Source organism: Lichtheimia ornata (assembly GCF_029851405.1).
Source record: "Lichtheimia ornata isolate CBS 291.66 chromosome Unknown scaffold00061, whole genome shotgun sequence".
NCBI lineage: Eukaryota > Fungi > Mucoromycota > Mucoromycetes > Mucorales > Lichtheimiaceae > Lichtheimia > Lichtheimia ornata.
In genome coordinates this window covers 98,379-117,378 of record NW_026695381.1, presented here as the reverse complement: position 1 = coordinate 117,378, position 19,000 = coordinate 98,379, and the positions used below count along the sequence as shown (strand labels likewise).

Sequence of the window (19,000 nt, the reverse complement as noted above, 5' to 3'; positions counted from 1 at the left end):
CGTTGAATATAGTAGCTACATGTGAAGCGCCTTAATGACTTGTTGCTGCATTAGCTTCATGAAAAAGGAATTTGAACCGGCAGCGAGTGTATACTTGTCATGGACAAAGAGCATCCTAAAACGCAAATTGAAGCAAACAATCCTCCTGCCTCTATATACGATCAAGTGTATTTGATGGGGATTACTATTAGGTGCGTGACATGCCGCCTATCAACTTTGTATATGAAGAACCAATACGATCATACATCCCTTTTAATCAAGCACTGAGTATCAAGAAATACACCCATCATCTTATAGATAATAGCTCTTTCTGATAGACTCAATATATAAAGCCCACAATTAACATTCAGCGATATGGGGTTACTGCTACTAATCCATGCAGGCAGTTGGAGTATAGTGTTATGACAACAAGGACGCATGAGATGAATGAGTGCTGTTATAAGTGATAGATGGGAGGAAAAGAATGAGGTAACGCTGCGAATGTCTTATTTCACCTTCCCACAGTAGTTTTGGCCACCTCTACAGAATGCTGTGTAATAGGGTCACGTGCACATGTTGCACCATGCGATAGTTGAACCCTATTGGGGATAAGAAAAGACCCATGAGTCGATGGAATGAAATGGGGGATATGACGATTGCTTTATTTATAAGGTTAAATGAGCCATCCCTTGCCCTTGTCAATGAGGATTATCCAACAAGTCTGCGCAAAGGATAGATTACATGTATAAATATAGTGTGGGTGTGGGTGAGTCTCTCTCTATCATCACTCTTTGCTCTCGCTCTCCTGGATGGCTGGGAAACACACTCCATCCCAACCCATTTTGGATTTCATTGGCTATGTCTAACTACGATTCGTCAGTATCACCCGAGCGGTTCAACAACCGCCTACAAACCGCTTGTGTATTTTTCCTTCTTTTTCTTGCTGAGGTGTATCGTCAAGCTGCAGTCCATTCGTCCCAAAGAGTAATTCTATTCGCTCTCTCTCTTATGGTCTAAGCGCTCTTTTATTATACGGTAATGCAGACACTTTTATAAGCTTTGTTTGGAAAGAGACACTAATTTTCCGGTTGCAGATCATGTCAAAGTCGAATGCCGTTCATTCTGCGCCAGCCTCTTCGTACACCAGCACCGAGGATGAGCTTGATATCGACGACGAACCAGTGGACACAGGCTTGATTCGTTGCATTTGCAATTCTTCAGAGGATGACGGTTTTACTATCCAATGCGAGCGTTGTTTGGTATGGCAGCATGCCTTTTGTGTCAACATAAGCCAACACAACATTCCAGAACATTATCTTTGCGAGCGATGTGATAAGCGGTTTCGATATGTGATTGCCAATGATATGGATCTTGTGGAGAATGAGGAGCGTCCTACGTTGAGGTTACGGACACGACCTGATGCATCGACAAGGAGGCGAGGAGGTGGTGTGGGTGCAGCAACAACAACAACAACAACGACCACAGCGACAGCAGCAGCAGTAGACAAGATAGGCGATAAGCACCATTTCCGTGATATTCATAATCGAATGCAAAGTCCCACCCATGATGATGATGAATACAAGCCTGGTTCAGCAAAACGGCCTTCTTCCCATCAACGTAGTAAAAGCAATGCGGGTCGTCCACCATCCAAAAAGCCAAAGTTGTCAAAGAGGATACCTGTATCAAAAAAGTCATGGAGAGAGATGGAAGAGGATCCAGCAAGACAACCTTCTTCGTCTTCAAGGCGTAAAACGGTCACCGGAGCAACCCCTCGTTTTCAGCTTATCAACGCCAACACCATTCGTAGCGTACACGTTGAACAAACCTTCAAGGAAGCAAATGAACGGTGGAAGAGAATGGAACAACAACAACGGGTACCGATTCATTTTGTTGTCATGAAAGAGACCGATCTTCATATTTCGATCCCGAAAGCGACTGTGCGACCATTGTCAAAGTCATTTTACGCATTGAACGACACTTCTGAGCCTCTCACAGGCATGTTTGCCGATGTTCATATTCCTGCCAATCGACTTGTTGCTGAGATCAATGGTGACATCCTTCTCAAGTCTGAATACAAGTTCAACCATGAAAACGATTTTACGATCCTTGGAACTCCATGTGTCCACGTATTTTTTTATCCTACGATTGATCTTTGTATCGATGCTCGTCACCGTGGCAACCAATCTCGGAGTATTCGTCGATCATGTCATCCCAACGCCGAATTACGCAGTATCATTACAACCAATGAGGATGATATCCAGGTGCGATTGGGTATCTTTTCACGAGCGGATATTGACAAGGGAGAAGAGATCACGATTGGCTGGAATTGGCAACGAGGACACATTAGTTGGAAAAAGAACGTCGAGTGGCACAGCATGATGAGTACGGGTGGTGTTGCAAACCAAGTGATGGATGAACAAGAAGAACGCAGTAATCGTATGGCCGTAGCAAGGATGTTGGCTCTCTTTGATACCGAATTTGTGGATTGTGCATGCCGTGATCGAGAAATTTGCTTCATTGAACATCTCCGGAGAAATAGCAATATGCTTGACAAAGATTGGCGGCCAAAGACACGTCCATCGGTTCGTTCGCCTTTATCAAATGGTGTGGATACCAGTTCTACAGTGACGACCCATACCAACACTTCCCCACAACGGCAACCTGGCAAGCGATCTCATGCCCAATTGAACTTGGAGGATCGTGATGTAGATGGTAAGTCATAAAAGTATGCTTCTCGTTGATGAATGGGGTGAAACTAAATATGCTTTTTTTTCTAGCTGGTCAGAAACTACCTTCACGTCAAAGTGTTGTCTCCAATGCCAACGCCAAATTAGACTCCAACGACAAGTCATTCTCAGATGCTGGAGACGACTCTGTGATTGACATCCTTTCCACATCACCAACAGCTGGTAGTCCTGTTATCATGCCGACAACTACCACATCACGCGTAGTGACGGATACGGAAGAAGAATTGGATGTGGATGGGGACATCGATGTTGGTGATGAAGAATACGCACAAAATGCTGCTTCAAGTCCTTCCAATGCACCTACATCCAACAGTCAGCCAAAAGCCAAGTTGCCTTGCAAAAAGAAATGGATGCGTAGCTTTATTCGACAAACCAACAACAATAGCAATGATAATAATAACGACAGCAATCAAATCAAAGGTAAGGGATGGCTATATAAGGGTTACTTTACTCTATATGCTAAATGTCCGTTTCATTTAGAAGCACCTGAAAAGGATATGGATGTAGAGAACAAGGACGTGGTGGTGGAAGATTCTACAAAGGATGATGTGATGAAAACAAAGGTGGAAGAATCCAACTCTACTCAGCTGACTACAATCCCAAGCAAGGAAGAGTCAGCTGAGGAACCACAGCAACCTATGGACGATGATTTGGATGATGGAGAATTGAGTGACGCTAGCACCGCATCCACTATACCCTTGGAAGAAGATCATGATTATCGTACGAACATGGAGGTAGACGACGACGACGACGAAGACCATCAAGCTACAACAACATCCTCCATTGCCAACAATGCATCAGCGTCAGCAGCAACAGCTATTGCAGTGACTTCAAAAAGTAAAGAGGAGGATACGGAGATGACAACAACCATGACCAACAAGGTTGAAGAGGAGGAGCAACAAGAACAAACCACTGAATCCAATGACAAGCAGCCAGCTGAAGCGGAGGAGAATGAGAAGGATGAGGAGGAGGAGGAACCAGAGATACAAAAGCCATCATCAGAAGCGGGCGACAGCCAAAATTCAGATGACAAAAGCAAGCCAACCAAGATCAAATTATCCCTTCAAGAGTATCTATCAAGGCGTGCAGCTAATCAAGATGGACCCTCCAATGAATCGCATACTTCCAATTCTGATATGAGTAAGGAGGAGGTCAAGCTATGCAATTCTACGGCCACTACTACTACTACAGCTATCACCTCCACCTCCACCGATATATCGAACATGGAAAAGGAGCAACCAGAAGCCATTGTTAATCAGCATTGAATACCCCACACACACACGCACACAACAACAAAACGCATTTATATTCGTGATCCAAAGGATTTTTTTTTCTTTTTCGAATAGCTCAAGCACTTAATTAGTTATTCATTCACATCCTACTCCCCCCCCCCCTTCTTCCCCTTCACTCACACACACAACACAGCACACACACTCACACTCACCCCGTTATTGCAGAGAATGTTCTGCTCCTTGTACAGATAACTTGCATACAAATGTATATAACATGCTGCTTTTTCATTGATGCAAAAGATGTAAGAATATCGGGGGTTGGAATACTATTTGACAGCTATGTACTCTATGTATGTATGGATGTATGTATGTATGTATGTATGTATGTATGTATGTGTGCATTGACATCCTTTACGTAGTGTATGTTGGATCGGGATAACTGAGATAGAATATGTTCAAAAAGAGAGAGTAGTGCAGCTGCCGTTGACAAGAGAGAGAGAGAGAGACACACACACACAAAGAAGGAAGACCCAATCCAATTTGCTCGCTTTGTTTCTTGTTCTCTTCTTTCCTTATATCATGTCCACCACTGATTCCCTTCCACCACCTCTTGGGTCAACAAGTCCAGAACCAGTAACGCCGTCTGTAAAGTCGCATTCGATGCCGAGTACTACTACAGCGACAACAACCCCAACCAGCAATTTCCGCATCACACCAAAGACTTCCATCACCCATCCGATCAAGTAAGACGATGCTCTCTTTTATTGCTCATGTTGCGCATGGGTATTGACATTGTATCTCTCTCTACAGCATTAGCTGGATAGTCCCTGACGAGTATTTACCGTTTCTTTCACTATGCGAGCTGCCAGATGACATTGATCTATACGATTTGACGGATCCTTGCTTGGAGCAGCAACTGACGCCTCAATTGGCACGAGCACAGCACGCGACGGATCAAGTATCCCGACCTGTTATTGGCAACTTGGCTCTTAGTTCATGTCCGGGGAAAAAAGTTCGACTTACAGGACCTACTCGTGGAAGGGCAGCTATCAATCGAGATCTTGACTTGGATTTCAGTCGAATGAAGTCGTTTGGTATTACGACACTTGTATGGTAATACAATCATCATCATTCCCATGATGAGGACGAGGAAGGGGGGGCTTTCTTTCTCTCTCTCTCTTTTATATACATGTATCAACCTCCATCATCTCTATAGCTGCCTGGATGACATGGAACTCGATTACCTCGGTGCTCCATGGCCAAGATACTTGGAGGCAGCGACACAAAATGGAATGAGAGTGATACGATTACCCATGATTGAAGGAAGTTGTCCAGAAACCATTCAAGAAATGGATGCCGTGATTCATATGGTCAATGAGACGATCCACAAGGGCGAAAATGTACTCACTCATTGTCGAGGCGGTAAGTTGTTACACAATGCATCACACATGATCCTAATGCAAATTCTATCATACATAGGAGTGGGTCGTGCTGGTGTATTCGCTTGCTGTTGGCTACTAAGCAACCTCTACTGCCTCTCCGCTGAACGTGCTATTCGCTATGTCCGGATACGAAGAAGCCCCAAAGCGATCGAGACCATGCGACAAGCCGAGTTTATCATCCATTATTCACAATACGTTGTTGACGCCATGGAACGGAAACAAACCCATCGTCACTATTATCAATCAAAGATGTTGCATCCTTCGGCTCCCGTATCACCAACACATGTCGATATACAATCCCTCTCATTAGAACAGCCACAACCCCTCCGAATGTCTCATACGGATTATACTTTAACGGTGCCATCCCTTTCTGATATATCCAATCTCGAACGCTCGATGCGTATCGGTGATCAAGATGAGTTGATTGATGATGTCATTAGACCACTATCTACACCACCACAACACCAATAACAACAATACATTTACTTTGTACATCATCTTATTCGCAGTAATACCTTTTGCACGTGTATCATGTTCCTCTTTGCAATCATTGTCTCTCACTTGCATCCGAATAAAAAGACATGTTGTTTGTTTAGAGATCGTTGGTTGTAATGCGCATCTCCTCTGCAGGGTCTTCTTTTGTTGGATAACACACACACAGCGGGTATCGGAGGACACAATATGGATACAGCACATGCACACACACACAAAAGAGTCATTTTAGATTTCCCCCTTGACAAACACAAAATGACGATGGATTACACGTCAACATTCTCGAGATTGTATACCTTGCGTAAAGGTGCATGTCAGTGGTGGGAGGGGTCTCCGATTCAGACTTGTGCTACACTGTGCTCTTGTACCACCAGTGCAACTCATGCAGTTGCATTGTTCTCCGCAAGTGCATCATCATCGTAGATAGCAGAATATGAATTTGTCTTGATACAAAAGTGCCACATCATGGATCCTTTTTCCGTTTCCATGGAAACCTTCTTAATCCAGTATTGCTTTTATGATTTACATCTTCTCAGAATAACAATGGCAACGAGCGTTAGTAGTACTATGTGGAGGCGTAGGGTGATGCACCAAATAACATACAATGCACATCAATATCAACATTTCCTATAGTCAGCTGGATGCTCTATGGGGGCAATATAACGCGTGTCAGACTAAAAGGCACCTAGACGTGCATATCCATATATCCAATTTTCCCACTTACCACACAACCACAACCACACCCCCCCTTGCCCTGCATTGTCTCCTACCTTAGCTCCTTGGGCTACCACCACCTCCCCACCGTATTATTCTGGTTATGAAAAAAAAAGTTGCAACGTATCTCCTTTATAACCTTTTTTCGAGTTGTTTACTTGCTCGCTTCCTTCGTTTCTCTTCTCTTCTACTCCCTCTTTATCCACCTAGGAGTCTCCAGCTATTCGAGAAGGAGAGGCAAAGAAAGAGCGCCAAAGATAAAGCCACATCCTTGACATAGACACCACGCCCTTTATACCCATTCATCATCCATGTCGTACACAGCCGTTGTAGCAAAACCCATACAGTTGACAACAACAATGGATGATCACCAGGTACATAAAGCGATTATCTATTCCCAAAATAGCCCTATTGTCTTGCTAATAGCCTGTTGCTATGACACGTTTATAGATATTTAAAGGACCACGGTACTTGCAAGGCAAGCAACAACAACAACAACGACGAATGAATAACGAACGACCACCACCACCACCCATTCAAGGACCGAAAAAGGTCCACACTCAAAACAATGAGTCTAATGCAGCAGACAATACCATCCAATGTAGACCATCATCATCATTTTATCATTGTAATGGTGGTTCGAGCGATCTACGTATAAGACCTAGCAGCATGCAACATCGTCGCCACACTTACCAATTATGCTGCAGCACCAGTAGTCGAGATCTTGCAAACAGGACTACTTTACAACAACACCATCGAACCAACAGCATGAGAACGTTGTTGCCACAGCAATCGTATTCTTCTTCTTCTTCCACCAACATGCGTCATCATCATCATCATCACCCACACACACTTAATACCTATACCCCTCAGCTTGATACCGAAAAGATTCACGCATCAAATCCCTTTGTGGCTATGGATCATGAGCAAGAGAGTGGTGGTCCCTCTCCCTGTTTGCTGCATTGTCAGCCGTCAAAAGTCGCCACCAGTGGTTCTAATCTATGTTCTCCTTGTTCCTCTTCTCCTTATCAAAGTGCATCCACCACATGTAGTACTACAAGTAGCCACCATTGTTGTCCTTCGGATGATTTTTCATGCGATGGATCCACCCTTGCTGCATCAGAAGAAACTTTGGGCAGTAGTAGTAATAGTAGTAGTCCTACTATGGTGATGCCACCACCATCCCCTCGACCTACTCGATCCTCCTCATCACGTATCAAATCAGCGTTTTCCAAAATCATGGTTACCCAGCAACAACAACAACAACAACCATCATCATCATCCTCCTCCATGACAAAAAGGCAACAGCAGCAGCAGCAGCAACTACCTATACCAGCACCTACCAAGAGTGCCTCCTTGGTCGAACGCATTCGTCTCAAATTTCAGAAAAACCAGCAACAACAACAACCTGTTGTGGTTGTTGCTGCTGCTGGTATGCATAAATCACCTTCCATGACCCGATCATCGTCCTTGTCATCCATCACATGGGCACGTTTACGAAGCAAAAAGCAAGTAACACCTTCGTTTCATGAGGATGAACAACCTGCTGCTTCAACCGCCATGGTGGTGGAAGAAGAAGATCATCGGCCTCTTGATCAAGTCCAACAACGTCAAAGACGTCGTCCACAAGCTCCCAAAAAACACGCTTCAGCATGTTCAACCCCACCTCGGCCTTCACGTACAACACGTGTACGATTTGCTCAAGTGGTTTCGGTGCATGAGACGTTTTCTCAAAAGGAGTATGATCGTGGATCAGGACCTGAGGATGTGGTGTGTACGCAATTGACGCCTTCGATGGCCCACTATATCAAGGAAGAGCTCAACCAATTCAAGTTGTATGAAATGAAAGTCCATCATTCAAGTCGTTCCCATACCCACTTTTTCATGTAGTCGTTTGTTGTTGTAGTAATGGAGATTTTATTTTTGATTCATTGAACTATCCGTTTCATATATATACTACTAGGTTTTTCATTTTGGAAAGATATCTACAGTTCCGAGATCCAAGCTAAAGCATACAAAATATAGTAGATCGCAAATGGGCGAAAGAATAAAGAAATGCTGAGGGAGGTTAGGTTCCTCAGAGTATAAAAATCTACAGACCATCATCATAAGTTAAGAAAAGGTGGATGGGCGGGATAGAAGAGAGATAGAGGTGATGTGATGTGAAGGAGGTGGGTGGGTGGGTTGATTGTGTCATAAAAGAATCACACACAAAAGCAGCGAAGAAAACAATATATAAAGGTGGTGGTGTGAGTTTGGGGTAAGACGAAAAAAAAGACAACAGAGCAAATGGGGATAAATAGAAGAATAATAGACAAAGCGTGTTCGCATAAAGGTTGGTTTGGTTCTTGGAAAAGACCAAAAGAGTCGTACAATGGAGAAATAATAGACACGTTCGAAAACGTCGCACCATAAAACTTGATGTCGAAAGAGCGGGATGAGAGCACACGTTTTGAGATAGCAAACAGGAAAGTGTGGGGGTGTTTTTCTAAAAACACGTAAACATAAAATGTTCGATGGATAAAGGCTTTCCTTTCTCTTAGAGAACAGCCATCATGGGCAGTCCTCCGTGTACGTCCATTGCCGTCGTAGTGGTCCTGTTGGCAGAATGACGACATGTTCGCATCACTAAAAGTTATAATCCATGTAAGCAAAACATACGTACAAAGAGAGCAACCAAAAGAAACTTACAGTCATGATGATATTTCGGATCCAACCTTTGATTGAAACACGCAATGGCAACTTGCAAATACAAGGTTGCAGCCGGTAGAAGCCACGTCGGATCTAAAGTAAGCAACATGTAAGATAACGTTTTTGATGGTGATCCCCCAACCCAGCCCAAGTAGCACATACCATGATCAAAAGACGCGTGGATTCCTGGTGGTAGTGGTGATGATGATTGGACTGTTGTTGGTATTGTTTCCATTACCATCATCCTTGGCAGTGGATCATGTCCCATATGACTTGTAGTAGTATCACCGGTACATGATGATCGTGGTTGCCATGGTGATGAACTTGTAGATGCTGCCGCTGGTGGTGATGGTGGTGATGATTCATCTTGAGCGATGCCTGATGCTTGATGATCTTCCTTGATAGAATCCAAACAAGGCTTCTTGATCGAATTGGTCTCAGGCAAAGTGGTCGTTGCCATGACATCCAAACATGGTGATGGTGACGATGGCTTGATCATCGTAAAAGAAGCTGCATCAGGCTTGGCAACAGGTGTTGTTGGAGATTGAGTAGGTGTGGGTTTCTCCTTCTCCTTGGGTTGAACGATAACAGGTGTTGCTGCTGATTTCTGCTTGAGAGGATCGGCAGGCTTGTTGTCATTGGCAGCCGATTTTTTGATGCGTGCAACAACACCCGTTGATGGCTTGATGGCTGTACTCGACACCACACGACGTTGTTGTTGTTGTTGCTGCGTAGACATGACATTGCTGTTTGTCTTTGTTGTTGTTGTTGCCCACACAGGTCGACGAGTAACAGGTGATGTTGGCGATGGTGGAGCACTCTTGATTTGACGAGATGTTGTTGTTGTTGTTGCATTAGAGCGCTTGATACCATCTTTCAATGTTGGCAATGATGCTCGACGTTGAAGTGTTGTTGTTGTTGTTGTAGGCTGCGTAATGGTGGTAGCCTTGAGTGATTGACGTCGTGCTGGTGGTGGTGAAGTGGTTGACTTGAGCTCAAGTGAAGCCAAGCAACCTGGATGCTTGCAACAATCGGCAGGCTTGAGTTGACGAGCATTCACCGTATCAGGGCTAACACCAATGTCCAATAGCATACGCACCAATCGTGGCATTCCATAAAAGCAAGCGAGATGCAATGATGTGTTACGCTCACCCCAAACATGATTGAGGAAAGAGTGCAACTCACTGGGCTCGGCATGTTGGCGCAAAAAGGCAACAATGCTACAGGCCATAGCCTCGTTGCGATGAAAAAGTGCCACTTGAAGGGCATTGAGATCCGTCACAGCTTTGCCAAAATGGCGAATGGCCTCAGTTCGAAGCTGCTTGTCAAATTGCAACACCTTGTGCTTGTGTGAAGCAGGATACATGCCGGCATCATTGTGAGCCCGTGAAGATAAGAGCGCATGCTTGACATGTGCAATGCGGTCGGGATCCTGTGAGAGTTGTTTCCAGGCTTGTTTATCGCCCGTAGCGACGATGTTTTGAATTGCTTTCCAGATCTTGTGAATCGAACAGCATGAAGCTGACGTGCATTTTTTGCTTTCGTGTTGATGACCGATGGCACTGTTGATGACCATATTGATGGCGCAAAACGAAATAGCTTATGTTGAGGAAGATGAAATGACTGATAAATACAAATTGGCTATCAACGGTGATGAAAAAGAGAGAGAGAGAAAAATGTACAACACAAAGGGATTAAAAGCACAAGTAGATGATGAGAAAATGGATGAAAGGATTAAAGATACAAGGGCTGGAAAGCGAGGTTCGACCAAACGGTGACAAGGAAAAAAAGAAATCTGTATCAAGTGCAGGATATTTATAAACCTTCCCAAACCCACTATCAAGACAATCATGTCATTTTAGTGTGATGTGCCGGTATGATATTAGTGATGGCAGCAGTAGTGAGTGCAGGTGTCACAATCCTTGCCACTTCCGGAATTCCGCTGCAAGCTATCATGTTATCCTCAGTATGTATACAAACAATACAACGGCTACAACCATGTAAAGGGTCGAGATCTCTCTTTCTCCTGTCGGGGCTTAAGCTCTTCACATTACATGTCGTGTGTGTGTGTGTGGGTATTATAGAGGGGAGCCATCTCTATCGTGTAAATAACAACATCCATGGTTTTGGAAAAAGACCGCCAGATCTCAAAGGTCATCGGGTCAATCATCATTCCAACGCGCGAAAAAGAAAGAGGATGTCATGGGGTGGTATGTATCAGGGTACAAGCTGCTCTACCCAGATCTGAAAAGCAAATTGCTGCTGCTGCAGCTAAGCTGGAAATTATACGTTGCAGCATGTTGTTGCATAGCACAAAGCTCATTTCTCATTCATGTTTGCAAATCCAATTTTTGGAACGCCCTTCACGATGATGGCCCGTACGTGTTGTTTCCAATACACAGCCCAAAGAAAAATCGTGAAACTGTGAAAAAACAAACACCTAATAGTATGCCCAATAAGATAAAGTGACAAGGTTACCGCCGGAGTGTTTGTCCGTGTACATTCAATAGCCCAGGAACAACAAGCCATCAGATTTTATGCAGCACATGGTAGCCAGGGGGAGAGGAAAGTGGGAGTTCCTTTTTTTTTGCTCCGGTGATCAAACAAGGACGCTGCAAAGCGGACCTTTGAAAAGAGAGAGAGAGTAGAAATGCATTTGTTTATGGTAACGCCATCATGGGCCCCGTCTCAGCATGCACATGTTATAAACAACACACACACACGCTTTCTTTCTCTTCAATTGATCTCCACCTTAAAATACCCCTCAAAGGAAAACAAGCCATGTGGTAAGGCGTGTGGATTGGCCACTTTTGCTCATTGCCCTGAAAGTATATCTCGGCGTTTTTCGTGTGTCAATGAAGATCAACATGGCCCTTACGCCAACACCTTGGAAATTAAGGAGGTTCCATTTCATGTAAAGTCGATCTCAAGGGGACTTTTCGTTTATAGGTAACGACTCCATTTCTTTATCTTCTCTCTTCTCTTGCTTTGGTGCTAATACTAAACTAATGATAATTGATGCAAGCAGAGATTTTACATGTACATAATGATGCATGGCCCCCCTCTCTCTCTTCTCTTTTTGTATACTAGATCCGCATTAAAGCATAACCATCCCAGCAGCAAACATTCAATATATATCTCAGTTGACCAATTGTGGAAACCTGCTTGACAGACACATGCATGGTATTATGTATGCACATGGTAAACAACATCAAATGCTTCGCATTCTCAGCACTTGCATTAATCTTTCCTCCTTTAACACCAGAGGAGAGGGGGTGAGACCCATATACGCACGACGGCGATGCATGCTATCAGGCCCATATCGTCCACTATGCCTTGTGATGGCCAAGGTATACAAGAATCCATCGTATCCGCAATATCTTGGATGATGTTAAAACGACTTTGAAAGAGGAGGAGTGGCATAAATTTTTGGGATCAACGTAGACTATGATGCGTGTAAGGCAACTTTGGGTTTTGCTATACCATTTCCAACAACATGCATGGGGTGTGATTTGGTTAAAGACTGACAGATATAAAACATTTTGGTTGCTCTTTTCCACCCCCTCTGGTGCAACATGACAACCATTTCAGGGACTTGAAACGTCCGGTGATCGTCAACTCTATGTACTCATTTCCCTATCCCAGCCTCACGTGATAACTCATCATTATTGTATTGCTGTGCCCAATTCCAAAAGTCAGTAGACCACATGAGCATCAACAGCTCGAATTAGCCCATAATCATTGTGGAATCCTTAATCGGTTTAGTTCTCCCGGTGATAAAGAAGGAGGATGACGCGTTCAATGGTTTTGAAACAGGTGCATATACATTTTTTATTACTATTCATCTATATGACGTAGGATCAACTAATCATCATTATTGCCATACCTTCGTATCGCATTATTAAATGGGTGTTTTATGTTTGCCATAGCAACTCCCTCACTTTGGTAAGGTTACCTTGCCATGGTTACTGTTGCAGTCAGCATGCACAGCGTCTACAATCATGCTCCACATTTCGCACTCAGAATTGGAAAGGGGCTCCTCCGCACCGCAAGTTGGCTTTTCTTTGTACACCTTGACACATGCAACACCGATGACGGGAACAGCGCTCACGAACCTTCGTATTGAATGAGACAACGGCATTGTGGTGCAAAAGTTGTTTGGACTTCATTGTGGACTTGAAGAGCCATCACCTACGCAAGATCTGCTTTGACATTAGTTTTGCCACTGATGGCTGTCGACAAGGCCAAACCATTGGACACATGAACCAAGTTACCAGCAACCGAAAACGCTGACGAGGTACTATGGATTTGATGGTTATCATCGCGTTGTTTAATCAGCATCCTTTACTATGATACCGTTTGCTCGCCTTTCATTGCGTTTGACATACGTGAAAACTATTGAAACGTCGACATGATGGAACCGATTGGAGGACACGTGCTCGTACTGCTGGAGACGCTGTGTACGGAATCAAAGGAAGTAGGTCTATTATCGTATGTAGGTAGATTGGGTATTATTGACGAAATAAAACGAAGATTGGGAGGCACGATACTTGCTTGTTGGATTCGGATCAACCATGCTGCTGGTGATCAGGGATGTGTGCTCTATTTATGATACGGCTTTGTTTCATGAGAGGATGTTGTACCTGCTACCTTTGTCAATTGAGGATTTACGCAATGGATATCATCACTCTCCCCGCGTCTTTTGTGATCAGAGAAATCCACCAACGCCCACCAGCATGCCAGGTACAAGAATGATGCCGTCGCTCACACCTCTCTTTTTCCACCATATCGCTCTTTGATTGCTGACATCTTCAAGGCCCAAGTTGACGTATCATCTTGGATTATTGCCCTGTGAATTAGAGCTGGTATTTATCTTTATTATTAAAATAATTGAATGTTGATAAGATGAAGTAATCCATAAAAGGAATAAGAGATAACCAAAAAGCAAATGAAGGCCAAAGAGATTTAAGAGAATGTTGTTAGTATCAACAACGAAAAACCACGATACCCAAATACCATCACTTACCCGTACTTGAAAAGCAAGCTCAACAAGCAAGGAACGCAGGGGTAAACCCCGCACCCGTCAGCTTCTCCGTGGTTAGGGGAGGGCCTCGGTAATGATGGCTGTGCCGTTGTTCTATCCTTGCTATTGAAAGATGTCAACATAAATCATACATCAGACATCAACTTGAAGACTTACCTTGCTGTGGATGATGGGGGAAGGGGAAAGTGCGGAGGCGAGTGACAAAGCTAGTGGCATAGGACTTGGTAGCAACAGGTGGCAGCAAGACGTTTGGGAGGGTGGCCGGGCTATAATGACATGGTTGCAATGAGTACATGGAAGAGGCATAACTTGAATGAGCCAGCAATACGAACCCCCGAAGATGATGTGTGTGTGTGCGTGTGTGTGGCCAGAGAGATGAAAGATAAAGGAGCGTGAGATAGAGAGCGTGTTCAATATTATATATCGTTTCTCAATGAGCACGGTCCCGCGGAAGGCGCCAGAAAAAAAAGTATCCCGTCATTCATGCGTCAATCCACACAGCATCCGAGAGTGTAGAAAAATAAAACAATGAGTCATCTTTATCGCACCTATCGGGTCCCCTCGCAGAAGCACACGATAAGGGTAAAAATGACATTTGTTGGGGATCAATGCATGAATTCAGGAGCATCACGAGTGACAAGCGGGAGAAAACATGAGTCCAAAAGTATGCCTCGACCTACATGGTCGCGTACAAACAAAAAGAAAGTGTCATTGTTGACCTTCATTGGTGCTGGGGGGGGTCTCCAATGACCGCATGTTGAGGAAGAAAAAATGTCCACCATTACTTTGTGAGAAGAAGACAAGCGAGTATGCGTCATTGTTGATCCATTGACGGTTGGCATCAAGGCGTTACAGGAATGTGGAAAGGTCGCTACATGAATCAAAGGATGCCAAGAAAAAAGTACATTGTGTCAAAATCTAGGGATCAATCTCCCCCTCCCCACAAACACAGAATCCCAACAAGAAACACTAATGTTGATGCATGAATCCATTGGTTCACGGAGCTACGAGATAAGGGTGGCGTGTCATTGTTGATGCATGAATCCATAGCTCAATGAGTATGGGACAATGGAATGTGACGGGGTCATTGGTTGTAGTAAAAGTACATCGAGTAGAGGAAAAGGTTGTATGCGTCATTGTCTGATTCTCGGCCCACATAGCCAAATGTAAGGAAAAAACTATACCTGATGCATGAATGTATTGGCTCATGGAGTAGGAGACAAGGGTGGCGTGTCATTATTAAGTCATGGACTCCAGGCTCATGCATGAGAAAGGGAGTATGTGAGGGGAGATCAACACAAACAAAAAATTACTGTATCTCGAGTAGCAAAAGGAAATGTCTAAATCTACATCTAGACTCACACGGCCCCACATAGAAAAAGAAGCTATTGTTTGTACCTGGAGTATGTATGAGATAAGGGCGCACCATTTTTGATGCATGAATCCGTAGCTCATTGAGTAAGGTAAATGGAATGTGAGTATCCAACAACAACAAGAATAAAGACACTATTTCTCATTAGTCTGATTCTCAGCCTGCACAGCATGCTGTAGAGAAAAAAAACTATGGTTGATGCATGAATGCATTGGTCCAAGGACCATGGGATAAGGGCGGCGTGTCATTGTTGAATCATAGATTCCAGGCTCACGCATGAGAAAAAGGAGCGTGTGTGTGGGGGGGGGGATCAACACGTAAACCAAACCTATCACGAGTAGCGAGGGAAAACTATAGAAAATGCCTAGACATCTAGGCCCGTATGGCCCTGCAGCAATAAAAGCTATTGTTTATGCATGAGTACACCAACACATGTTATGAGATAAGGTGGCGTGTCATTGTCCATGCATGGATCCCAGGCTCATGCAGCACGAGAAAAAAGAGACTGTGGGGACAGCACAAGAGTAACGTGGCGGGATAAGAGAAATAACAAACGCGCCCACATAGCCCTTTGTATGTAGCAAAAAAAACTTGCATCACAATGATGCATCAAATTACGTTTGTTAGCTTCCCTCCTTCCCCTATCGATTAGAAATCGCTCTCAATTGAAGAGGATAGCAGCAACAAGCGATGATGGTTGACTCTCAATGATATTTCAGTAACCGCATTACATGGATCAATGTGTACTGGAACTGTATGAGCGTGTCAAAAAAAAAGGGATCCCGGAAAAGCAGCAGCATCAACATCAGCAGGTGGAAGTCTCAAATGCGGGCGTCTACTTTTTCATGCTCTCAAAGAAAGGACTCTTTTTTATCCCATCACAATGACGCATCAGATTTACAATCATTGATCACTTCCCCTTTCCCTATCGATAATAAATCGCTCTCATTTGAAGAACATAGCAGTAATCAATAGCGATGGATGATTGTGAATGACATTTCGGTGATCCCATTTTACATGATTCAGTGTGTTGGAAGTCCAAGGGTGCGTCAAAGGGAGGCCATGTAGCAAGCAAATGAAATGTTACATTGCATGCATGTTCGCGCATAAAGAATCTCTCCTCTCAACCGCATTCTTACAAGTATACAAGTCTATATTATCAAAATGATTGTGCTCTGTAATGACGTTACTCTTTCAAGTATACAAAAAAAAGAAACCCAGATAAGAAATCGCCATCGCAACAGACATCGTCCAGAATACTTCCAAGCGAATCCTTGCTAGCGAATAAAAGCAACAAATAAGTCACTATGTAAAAGTAAAGTAAATCTCATTCGGGGATGGGTGGATGGGTGGTGGGATGAGCGGGTCATTTGCAGCACACATAGTGGTAAGCCGTTCCACACAAAATCGATGTTTGCGAGCGAAGCGAGCCAGTTGGCGGCCTATATACTCATTAAATAATAAACGTTGCAGTAAAACGGGCATCCCATGCCGACAAAGAGAAAAAGAGAGATAAGAGAATGCTAATCCCACGTGGCATTGGCAGTTAAGACGCAACAATGCATTTACCAACCAATGGGTGAATAGCATCAATACACATAAAGTCTAAAGATAAATTTGGTGTTGTGCATCCATTTTTAAACGTAACTTCAAAGATGACCTTACATTCCTTTCGACGCATTGACCCATCCCGAACCCCCCGTTTAGAATAGCAAGCTAGCCACGGCAAGCGATGGTCCGATTTTTTAGTCACACCTCCGGATGCACTATCCATGAGAGGCTAGTCGCGATAAAATGATCGGTGGTAGTGTGGTGGTACAAGTATAACAAAAATTGAGAGAAAGAGAGAGAAAGTGTGTGTGTGTGTGTGGCTAGAAAGCTTGTACCTGCAAATCCTGGTATACTTACTCACGTGAGAGAATCTTATGTATTGCAAGGAAGAACGGCAAGCAGTGTAAACGGAATCAGCCGTGGATGACGTAGATGGGTGATGATGTGATACATGCTTAGTACGTGGGCGCTGTTGTCAGCCACATTGATCAAGCTGATATGCATTCATGTACATGTTATTGAGAGAGCCACCAGCATAGTATGGTTGTGGTTGTGGTTGAGGTGGAAAAAGTGTGTGTGCCTTATCATGGTTGGCCAACCCCTTTTTGAACAACGACTCAGCTTAGTGCAATTACATTCCGTCATTTGTTATTGTCATTGACTATCTGGTGGTATATCTTTCATTTTAGACCACCCATCAAGCTATACCAAATAGGGTGATCTGACGATATTTATTGCTTACCTTTCTTGCCCTGCTAATAAAAGTGAATGGCTTCCCAAACTTCAAGAGCGTAAAACGACCTTCTTCGGAAACAATCGGTACCTTTTATGAGATATCTGTGTAAGAGAAAGATCATAGCGCTGGTATGACAAAGAAAAAAGTGCCTGGTTCTAAACTATATTGTGCGACATGAGGTTCATTTGCATGTTTTATATTATGGACCTCGTCTTTTTGCCAAGTCAAGCATCCAGGGTCTACAAGTAATTGAAATATGGAAATGGGCTAGTGGCTCGGCACATGCTGTCATATGCAAGTTGCTTTTGTTGGCTTGCAGCAGCAGCAGCAGTTATGAGCCTTACCAATGCATGCATGGAGCTTGTTTTGGAAAGGCTCCTTTTTGGTTGCCACAACATTACAATCAGCCCTGGGATTAAGATTTTTCTGCGAGCCCAGCCCCTTGCATTGTTGTTGTAGATCCCTCTTCGCTGCATCGTGTCATTTTATCATTATCATCATCTCCCCGCCACGAGTAGTGGATGATCCATTACGGCATGATGCGATCGATCTTGATAAGAGTGACATGGTTCTACTACCATTTATTGGTTGTGGAGTACTTTTATGTACAAAAGAGCAGGACGACGCTTTTGTTTTCTGTGTGAAAGATAAATGTGGGAAGGTCCTCCAAAGATGAGTTACTGTGCAAGAAATCCTTCTATGTCATAAATGGGAACCATGGCTTCGAATGATGATGATGATGGTGGCATAATAGTAGTAGTAGCCAAGAAGGCACAGAAATAATAACCGCTTTATCTTGGCACAGCCAACAAGGTCACATGGCTGGCTGCATACATAGACTTTTGAGTAATAATAGATTGCTCCCCCATTTGTGTGGTGCATAAGTATCCTTGGCAATAGAAAAGTAAGACGTGATTCCCATTGTATGGAACAACAACAAGCTTGCAAAATCATTTGAGACGGAGCGGCTGGGGATGGATGTGGATGGATGGTGGTCGAT

At 43.8% G+C, this 19,000-nt stretch overlaps 4 protein-coding genes across 4 annotated transcripts; 3 read left to right on the top strand and 1 right to left on the bottom strand.

Annotated features, from left to right (window-relative positions):
• Positions 1-1,076: 1,076 nt before the first annotated feature.
• O0I10_009897 (uncharacterized protein) lies at positions 1,077-3,991 on the top strand (the record flags this gene model as incomplete). Its single annotated transcript, XM_058489883.1, has 3 exons — positions 1,077-2,691; positions 2,757-3,146; positions 3,207-3,991. The coding sequence occupies 3 exons, from the start codon at positions 1,077-1,079 to the stop codon at positions 3,989-3,991; spliced, it is 2,790 nt and encodes a 929-aa protein (XP_058339370.1).
• Positions 3,992-4,537: 546 nt separating this feature from the next.
• O0I10_009896 (uncharacterized protein) lies at positions 4,538-5,871 on the top strand (the record flags this gene model as incomplete). The annotated part of the gene is made up of 4 exons (XM_058489882.1): positions 4,538-4,701; positions 4,769-5,071; positions 5,175-5,380; positions 5,438-5,871. The coding sequence occupies 4 exons, from the start codon at positions 4,538-4,540 to the stop codon at positions 5,869-5,871; spliced, it is 1,107 nt and encodes a 368-aa protein (XP_058339369.1).
• Positions 5,872-7,425: 1,554 nt separating this feature from the next.
• O0I10_009895 (uncharacterized protein) lies at positions 7,426-8,496 on the top strand (the record flags this gene model as incomplete). Its single annotated transcript, XM_058489881.1, has 1 exon — positions 7,426-8,496. The coding sequence occupies one exon, from the start codon at positions 7,426-7,428 to the stop codon at positions 8,494-8,496; it is 1,071 nt and encodes a 356-aa protein (XP_058339368.1).
• A 649-nt stretch (positions 8,497-9,145) lies between these two features.
• O0I10_009894 (uncharacterized protein) lies at positions 9,146-10,873 on the bottom strand (the record flags this gene model as incomplete). The annotated part of the gene is made up of 3 exons (XM_058489880.1): positions 9,146-9,234; positions 9,298-9,390; positions 9,460-10,873. The coding sequence occupies 3 exons, from the start codon at positions 10,871-10,873 to the stop codon at positions 9,146-9,148; spliced, it is 1,596 nt and encodes a 531-aa protein (XP_058339367.1).
• Between the last annotated feature and the right edge of the window lie 8,127 nt (positions 10,874-19,000).